The following is a 9,503-nucleotide window of genomic DNA, read 5'->3' as shown; positions in this document are numbered from 1 at the left end:
GGCTCTGTGCAGCAGCGACGCAGCTTTGTATCATCTGCAGACCTTGTCTGATCCTCATGTTTATTCCACAGTAAGCAAAGTTTAATTACTCAAGTTATTAGATTGAATATATCAAATCATCACTTAACCCGCCTCAATCCCATTGTTGTGTTAAAGACAATATTCAGGACTGGCCTCAGTGAAGAACCATGAAGGCATGGGATTGTCTGGTCTACCTTGCTATCCCACCAGTGCAGGAAGGAAGGGCTAAAAGTTTACGTCATGGATGCCTGTTTACTTACGTAGGCAGGGCGGGGAGCATGCTACTGGTCCAGTGCTGTGCCGTGGATGTGGACGGGAAGCCCTCATGGGGCACTGGGAGCACCCCTGTGGCAGGGTAGTGGTGGTGGTGGTGCACCGCAGATGGCCTGGGCTTGTCTGCTTTCACAGCCAAGGGAGCAGCAAACTGCAGGTCCTTGTTGGAGAGACAAAGGGCAATTTGTGAAATCTGTGCCTCCACAGGAAGGGTCCCTGGCTGAGGGGCTGGGTTCCCACTTGGTCACCCCTTGGTAAAGGAAGTCCTTCAGCATGTGCCTGGAGATGGGTTTTGCAGGCTCCAACATAGAAGGTCCAGCAAACACTTGGTGATTTCAGATTTCACCTGATATTCAGAGGCACTCAGACCCCACTCCCCCCAGTTTATCCCACCAGTCTACATCAGGGAAACGCACAGTGACAGGATGGCCTGGGGAGGAAGATGGGGACCAGGGGGATGCATACTCTTCCTCTGCCATCTTCCCTTCAACAAGGGGTCCTCCACAGAAAGCTGCAGATGAGTCTGCTGGCTCTCCCAGCACCACCATCTGGCCCAGACATCCTCAGACCCCACTCCCCCCAGTTTATCCCACCAGTCTACATCAGGGAAACGCACAGTGACAGGATGGCCTGGGGAGGAAGATGGGGACCAGGGGGATGCATACTCTTCCTCTGCCATCTTCCCTTCAACAAGGGGTCCTCCACAGAAAGCTGCAGATGAGTCTGCTGGCTCTCCCAGCACCACCATCTGGCCCAGACATCTCTGTCACGTGGAAAGAGTATTCAAAACCAGAAACCGCAAAGTTTAAGAAAAATAGAAAAGGACTTCCGTCCGAGGCAACGCTCGGTGCAGCTCTGACATGAGGAAAAGCCGGCACTACCTACCATTTCCACAGGAAGTTCACCCTGGGACCATGGCCGACGAAAACAGTGGGCCCCTCTGCGCCGCAGGTGGCCTCCTGGGACATCAGTGCCCCGAAACGTTAGAGCTAGCAGCTGCTGTCGGAGGCTTTCTGTCTGGGGCTGACATTTGGTCCCAACAGGTGCAAAAACCCGTCAGCTCCCTCCAAGCCAGGGATGGAGGAGGATTGCATTTCCTACCCCTCTGTTAAACCCGGGACTCAAGGGCTTTTAAGCTGTTTGTTGCTTTTGCAAATAGCACGTAGGAAAGGTGCGAGTGAGCTGGGCAAGGACTGCAGAAGTGTGGGAGTTACATTCTCAGCACCCGACAACCTTAACATCCGAGAAAAAGAAAACAGATCTTTCTTAGAGCACAGGGAAAAGACATAGTTAGCCTAAAAATGGAGGGGTAGAAAAAGTACTGGGGAAGTTTTTGCAGCATTGGGACATCCCCTCCTCCCCAAAGATCAACTGTCCTTGCTTCTTAGGTAATAAATGCTACAGAGTAGAGACTAGAAATATATTTTTCCAAAGCTCTTAAGGACGCTAAGGAGCTATATCATCATGTTAAAAATAATTTAGGAATTAGGCATCTAAGGATATTCAAAATTACCTACCTCTTATCAGGCACTGTACATATTTTGGAAAAATCCCTACAGGGATCTACACACCAAAATATCTTTAAGATCTGTCCTTTCAGAGCTCAGTAGCCATTGATTTTCAGTGAGACAGGAAGTAGAGCAGTGGGACTCCAAGTACGATTACGAAATTCGTGCTACAGCTCTAGCCCATTTCAAACTGCCAGGTCAAATTTTACCAATTACAGGATTTGTAACACAAATATTGCCCTGCTGTTTGCAGCAAGTGGACCTGCAGCAGCAGATGCTCAGTGTAGATGTCTTCCATGCATAGTCTGTTAGGGGTTCAACTGTACAGGCCAGATAATTTTCAGAGCTGGACTGAATCCAGTTTGCACGTGTGGAGGAGACATTCTTCCATTGGGTCCTGTCACAGTGCTTATCATGGTAAAGAAGCAGGCTGTGCTCTGCTCAGTAACAGTCTTCTGGTGCAGTGGGTTTGAAGACACACACAGCTGTTAAATGTCCCAGACTTTCTGCATGTTTTGTCCAGGCCCTGCACCCTCCCAAGGAGATTAACCATTCCCTCACGTGAGCAAGGATGCCCTTCAGACTGCAGTGTTGTTACCTGCTGTGCATGCTGAAGCAGGGGAGAGCTGGCTCCAGCAGACTGTGCGAACGCCATCGGTGGCAGAGCCTTCAGCATCATATTCTGCATGATAATCTGGTGCATCTGAGCGTTCTGCATCAGCATCATCTCTACCATATCTGGGAAAAGGTCACCCCAAGGAAGAAAGTAAGAGCTTTATCAGCAACTGACAAGCAGCAGAGGCATCTCGGTAAGAAGTGCCCTCCAGCATACAGACTGGTCACTGCAACCAAGACAAAGCAGCTGAAGGGGACACATGAAGAATGTCAGCATTATTTGGCCAGGCAGTGCAAAATTAATGTCTATGAATAAAAACGTTCAGACTAGCTCTCCTGTTTCTCCCCCCTTCTACAAGAAAGCTGCTGTTGAGCATGTTCTGTATGTTAGTTTTTTCTACAAACCCACCCCTCTGGCTATGCTGACTGGCAGGCTGGAGAAGGGCTGAGCGCTAGAGCTCTCTTGCTTACTCCAGCCTGGACCAGCTCCTTACAGCGCTCTCCATTGCTTCAGCTCAAGATCATTGCTTACCATGTGAGAGATTTCCTCAACTTTACATGATATTGCAGTGCCACCTTGAGAGTCCACTGCATGCACATCATGCACATCACACTTATAATCTCTGGGTCCTAATCATAAAGGACCTGTGCAGTGGAACTAATTTGCTTGGGGGGTAATGAAGGAGGAAGAGGTAAAAAAAAAAAAAAAAAAAGGCAACTCTTCTTTTTTTTTAACTGGTCATACCAAAAGTAGTTTACATGTATCAGCTTCAGAAAATTCATGCATGAATTGGGACTATTTTGTTTATGAAAATAAACTCTGATTCAAAAATCCAGACATTTAGATGAAGAAAAAGCTGAGAAATATTGCAATTTCATGACTGAGGATTTCGCTGTAGGATGAAGAAACCTTTGGCTGAAGGTTGAGCCAGGGAAGTCATCCTACGTTTTTGCTCATGTCTTATTTCACAGTAGCATCCACCTATGTTTAGAAACAAACTCTTTTTATTGGCATTGCACTATATTTGGAACAGCACTTTCAGCTGTTCTGTTTCCAAACATAGGACATAATAAAAGCCTGTATTGTTCTGAGGAGGTTGAACAGCAGGTTAAGAGGGAACAAAAGAATAAAAACAGATTTTAGAAGACTGTTTGTTAATTTTTGGAAACATCTGTGTGCATGGGTTTGACGTTGTTAGTATTACTCAGTGCCTTGGGTTGAGCTGTTTTGCTTTCCCAAGCTTCCCCAGCAGCTTAATGTGGCTTTGCTGAGTTTGTAGTCCCTTTTTCTTTAGTTTTAGCAATAAGAGTTTGTCTGAAAGCCTCTCAGAAATGGCATCTAGCCCATTTATGGAGTGCAATTCCCACAGCTCCAGCAGCACGTCGTGAAACAGCATGTCACTAACTAGCTTGGACGCCGTCCCGTGCCCCCTTCCACTTGCCATGGCACCTTGCCTGCCCTCTCTGAGCTGGCTGGTAGACGGAGGGCACGTTACCTTCTTTAATGCTTCCGGAGCGGGGGGCTGCAAAAGGCTGGGCAGGGGTGATCTGCGTGATCAGTGGGGGCGGCTGAGGTAACTGCTGGATGATGGTGGCAGGCTGAGGCGGCATCTAAAAAATAAAGCAAAATGGAGAAGTCGGGATTGGTTTTGGCCAGCTCTCTCCTCTTTGGGAGGGGAGAGCAGTGGGTATCATCTGCTTTGGACATTGTCTCCCACGAGATCCTTGTGGAGAAGATATTGAAGTCGTGGGCTGTACGAGCAGACAGTGATGCGCATTGGAAACTGGCTGAACGGCCGGGCCAGAGCGTGGGCAGTCCTCCCACTCCTCTTGCTACCTTGTTCCTATAGTAAATCATTCACTCTGTTAATTTTGTGCCTTATTTGTAAGATGATTTCCTTTAGATTTTGCCTAGGGCAGTAAGGGTCCCATACAATAGCAAGAGGCGTATCTTCCCTTTTGGTGGGATGAACGTTTCCATACAGCCCCCAAGTCCCTCCACCTGCGGTTGTTGTCTCAAATCCGTACAGCGCTAGTGGTGTTTCCTAGGAGAGAGGATCCTTACTGTCTGCTGGATAATCCTTGGTGGCTCCGCTTGGGGAGCTGGAAAAGGTATCTGGTAGACATGCGGGGAGGCAGCTCTGTGGTTATGACAGTGTCCTCCAGCTGGTGCAGGGGGCTGTGAAAGTTCTTCCAGAAGGTGCTGCTCCTGCAAAATCAAGTATCTTCTTAAAGAAAACTTGGTCACAGAAAGGCAGACAGTATTGTTATGGTCTCTGGACTAACTGAGATTAGCCCTTGGGAGCCCGCAGCAGGGTGCAGCCTTGCTCACCAAAACACTGCTGCAGAAACTTCCAGCACTGCTGCATCTGACAGGCAGACCACAAGTGACCGCTGCATGAAGGGAAGCACTCAATCAGTGCCCACATAAGTGTAAAGAAAGCCTTTCTTCCCACATATCTCTAAGCCATACAGTTTTCAGCACAAGCAAAAAGGAATGGCAAAAAAGTGAAGAACAAACTGCCAAAAGTCTGGGAAAATGTTTCATTAATGGTTGGTATCCTCCACAAACTAGGAATAACTAACAGTTACTATTGTCCCTATTTTGGCAGCATTAAAAATCCCCTATTTACTTTTTGGCACTACCCCAGAGAGCTTATGATACAGCAGTTCAGGACAAACAGAATCAACCCACCAACTAACTGAAGTGGGTGCAAGCTTCATTACCTGTAGTGAGGTAAAACATACTGCTCACCAGCCCCTCTCCCTGATTAGCTGGCCCAGCCTCTGTACTCCAAACCCGCAGAGGACTGAATACTGCCCAGCTGAAGAACTGAAGGACAGGAAAGAACTGAACCCACATCGGCAGTGGATGTGCAGATAACCTGGCCCTTTTTGTTGTTTCTGTCCACAGAGAGGACTCTTACCCTAAGATCCTGCACAAGATCTTTCCTTCGCCTTAGGGCACTTCGGAGCATATCCTCACATCTGTTCCCTGAAGGAGGAAAAGTCCATTATCTTCTCAAAGGATCACAAAGACAGAGCTATTATAGCACCTATGTTATGAGATTAATTCTGGAAAACGTGTTGTAAGATAGCTTGACTTCTTCCACAAAAGGCTTTGGGCTGCTTTTCTTGTCAAATCCACTAACGGGTAATGACTGTATGCCACATGCAAACACAGCTGTTCAGCAGCTCTACAAAGGCAATGCACTTTCTCTGAAAATAAACTTTTAAGATTGCTCTTTAAAGCCCCCTTTTAGCCTCCTGGCTTAGAAACTCATTTCAGCCTGAAATTTTCTAGATATACTCTGTACATGCAGAGGATAATTGTGCAAAGTGTAAAAAAAGTTTGTTGTGACATATCAAAACAAACTCAGTTTTGAAAGTCAACGTTTCTGTTTCATTTTTGTTCTGAATCAACTTCCTTTGCAGTTCTTCCCATATACAGCTGATTTTGAACTTGCTTGAAATGAAAATAAGAAAGAATGTTTTCAGATACATTGGAGGCATGCCTGGCATCTGCTCTGAAAAGCATCACCTCGTATTTTGAAACTGTAAGTCGTTAAAGGTATTTTTAATTTTTGGCCACAGTATTGAAAGTTTCCAACTCTTTGTGCATCAGCTCAATGAATATAAGCCCAGAGTACAATCTAGAAATATTACTGATCTACTGGTGGCCTTTAATCCATAGGTAATACAATTATAAACACTGGATGTGCCATGCAAAGAAATGAGTGCACTGCACATAGCATGCATAGCTTCCATGGGAGTATTGTTGAAGGGAACGTACTACTTGTATGTGAAACATTACAGCAGTCTTTGAAAGGGTTTGATAAAGACACAAGTTATTTTAAACTCCCTTATTTATCAACTCTTAGCTGGTTTGCTAGATTTTATAGAAAATTGTCTAAACTTTGGAAGTTTCATAAGCATGCTGGGATTCCTGACCTCTCTGCACAAACCAAAGTCAGACTGTAATTGCACATGCATGGTTTCCTGGTAAAATGGTTTCCCAGCTCTTATCAACGCAGTCCTCAAGACCAACGTCTTCAGTATAATGATTTGTTTCATAAACTGAGTCACATTTTTTTTACACTGGAAACTATGTTCTGGTCTGCACAAGGCTGCATTTGTCAGCTTCAAACGTGCAAAGCTGTATTAGTAATGGAGTGTTCCTCCTGCCTGGATCCCTCAGAGACACACAGACGTCCTAATGACTCCTTTTCAGGATCACCAAAGCCAAGCATACAGCTGGACTGCAACAGGGGCTCACTCCTAGGTATAGGAGCTAGGACAAATAGGATCACCAGTAGTTTGTTCCAGCTGAACCAGCGTCCGCAGCTGAGAGGCTGCAGAGGACACCTGCACAGGAGGTCATTCTTATGTCAGTGCTCAGCTGGTTGATAATTTCCCTTTGTCAAAAAAAAAAAAAAAAGTTGAAGAAATTCAAAAGATAAAATGTAGATAGCTGCACAGTATAGCAAGCCCGTTCTCCTTGCATCAAGGCCGCTGAGATTCACCGGCTTGGTGAGGACCAAGAGTAGTATACAGACTGACATTACTGCACAAGCTTCACTGGAATTTGCATTTTTGCTACTTCCAATCCTCAGGGCTGCATACAGATTTAGATATGCAGGCTGAGCTGGGGCAGCACTGACTCAAGTTCAGAGTCTCCCTCCTGCCCTTCAGACAATGTCCCTGTCACAGAAGCCAAGACAGAGCATCTGACTACCCAGATGCCCAACCACTAGCACACAGCTTTTAGGGAGGAGATGTGATCATCTGGTGTGACCTACTGAGGAACTCATGCCTGAGAACATCACTAAGCCCTTTCCATATTATGTCCATAATTATAACAAATGCTTCTCTTTTACTTGCAGCTGGGAGAGGTGACTCCATCTTCTGTAGGTTCTGCTGTTCATTTTCTAGTCTCTGTTGGTAGAACCACAACAAGAACTCGTTATGAGTCAGGCAGCAAAGCTCACAACAGTTTCCAACCCTATGTTACAGACATAGGTTTGGGATGGAGGAAATAAAGCAGAAGCGGAGACAAGTAGTGCTTCTTAACTGCTAAATCACAGCTGGTGAGGGCTACAAGAAGTATTCACAGAAATATGAAATGTCTCACTACAAATCTAGTTATGGTAATGCTTCCAACTGGCCAGGCTATCCCAGATCTGGAAATTGATACAATGGTGAATCAGGAAACTTATACATCATTTATTTTGTAGGGCTGAGAGCTGGATCATATGAAGAACTTGATGCAGGACAGTTTTGGGTATTCGATGCACTAATAGACCTAAATGGCCCTAACCAGCCTCCACTGGGGCTCCCATCCACACCCGCTGCTCATGTGCCCAGGAGCCCCTTTAACCCCAACTCTAGGTCTTCAGTTCCTACTGAGCTATACTGGATGAGTATTGGTCTGCAGTTCAACCACAGCCATGCCTGTGACTGGCCATGGATCCTATTAACCCTAATCCCAACCTGCAGGCACTTCCCAGGTTGGCCTTGGACCTGCCTCATCACCATGAGCTTGCCTGATAGATGTGGACTTTTGGTTGAACCTGGCCACCATCTCTGGCTCTGCCCCGCTTGCCTTGCTTGGGGGCTGGTTGGCCAAGCCCCTGCTCTGCTGGCTGTGTTATTGTGCTCAACACCTTGCTCCTTAGGCAACAGGTGGCCCTTGTTGCTCCCTGATGCTCAGAAATTAGAGACCTTTCGCTCATGCACAGGCTCTTTTCTTGATTCTGCATAGCTCCACACTTGTGAAAGCTTTGCCCTCAAACGGCTGCTGCATCTAAGACAAAAGACTCTCTACAGTAGAGAAAGGTTAGATGCCACTTCCAGCATTCACATCTCCAGGCAAATTGTTTCTCCTTCCAGACAACTCTTTCAGTGGCTTCTGGAGGACACTGAAGCAGAAGATCCACACTAATGGATGTCAGATGTGCTGAGGGTGGAGGAACAGGGCTGAGTGGAGAATACTGGGTGCATTAGTGTGCGGAGTGTACTGGGATTCTGTGCAGCACTTCATGTGCTTCCAGTGAAGGCCTGCCAGTGTTTCACCAGGCAACATATCTTACGTGAAAGTAAACAAAAAAGAAGACATGAAATTGCCTTAAAACAATGCGAGATCCTCTTTACCCAAAATTTACTCCTAAACTTTGCCTGCCACAACTCAAACTGGTTTTGAGCTAACTGGTGACATCTACCGTAAGATCGAAGTCACTTTATTTTTAATTTACTGTAGGTCCATGTAAACTTGTACAATGTTTTTCAAGAAAGTGACAGTGACTGTAGCACCACTGCACATTGTTCTGCCTCTGCTTTCACGAAGAAAGATGTTCTCAATTGGCTGCAGATCCTCTTTGTATCTCAGTAGAAATATAATTATTTAAAATACAATGTTAATGCTTAAACATGCAAGAGCAAAAAGCAGAGCAAAGGTGACCACTGCAGAATTATTCCCTTACCTTTTCTAGGAGTTTGAGTTTCAGTCGTGTCAGGTGATCCACCACTGAAGGATCTGTCATTGTAGTAGTGTCCTGGAAGAGCAGGCAGGCAAAAACAGGTTAAAAAGCTAAGCAAAGGCAGATAGGTTTTCAGTGGTCATTTTTTCCCCTTCACAATCTGCATAGGAGAATAATTCCGTTAGGAAAAAAAAAACAAGATTGTGAGCAATTGAGGGAAGAAGATAAAAGCTTCAGTTTCACTCCCAGATAAAAATGAATACAGATGTTCACAACAATGTCATAGACACAGCTTTTTCTGCCATTTCTCTCAACGCATTTTTGAGCTGCAGGTTGTGTTGGTCACAGAAGGGTAACTCAGGGTGAATATTTGTCTATTCTTAATGGTTGCTAGCCTTTCCCCGGCAATGGCACTAAGCCTGGCCCTCTGTATTGTTAGTGTCTTCTAAAGAGCTCAGAGTTTTGTGCCTGTAACCTGGTTGCTAAGTTTATAGCGTCAATCCTCAATATAAACAATTTAATCTCCAGGTGTAGAAGCTTATGTACCTTTTGAAAAGCAAATGCCCAGCACATTAGTGGACAAGAAAAAAAGAAATAAAAGCCAATGGTT

At 45.6% G+C, this 9,503-nt stretch overlaps 1 protein-coding gene across 1 annotated transcript; it reads right to left on the bottom strand.

Moving 5' to 3' along the window:
* Positions 1 to 281: 281 nt before the first annotated feature.
* LOC104071279 (uncharacterized protein C21orf58-like) lies at positions 282 to 8,956 on the bottom strand (the record flags this gene model as incomplete). The annotated part of the gene is made up of 7 exons (XM_009587176.1): positions 8,897 to 8,956; positions 7,295 to 7,352; positions 5,345 to 5,412; positions 4,483 to 4,626; positions 3,914 to 4,028; positions 2,401 to 2,540; positions 282 to 454 (listed from the first exon to the last, which is right to left on the bottom strand). Coding segments are annotated over exons 1-7 (758 nt in total), but the record flags the coding sequence as incomplete, so codon positions are not given.
* Between the last annotated feature and the right edge of the window lie 547 nt (positions 8,957 to 9,503).

The sequence above is a fragment of the Fulmarus glacialis genome, unplaced genomic scaffold, assembly GCF_000690835.1.
Source record: "Fulmarus glacialis isolate BGI_N327 unplaced genomic scaffold, ASM69083v1 scaffold32131, whole genome shotgun sequence".
NCBI classification, from domain to species: domain Eukaryota; kingdom Metazoa; phylum Chordata; class Aves; order Procellariiformes; family Procellariidae; genus Fulmarus; species Fulmarus glacialis.
Note: the sequence above shows the minus strand (reverse complement) of the source record. Positions and strands in the feature narration are given on the sequence as shown.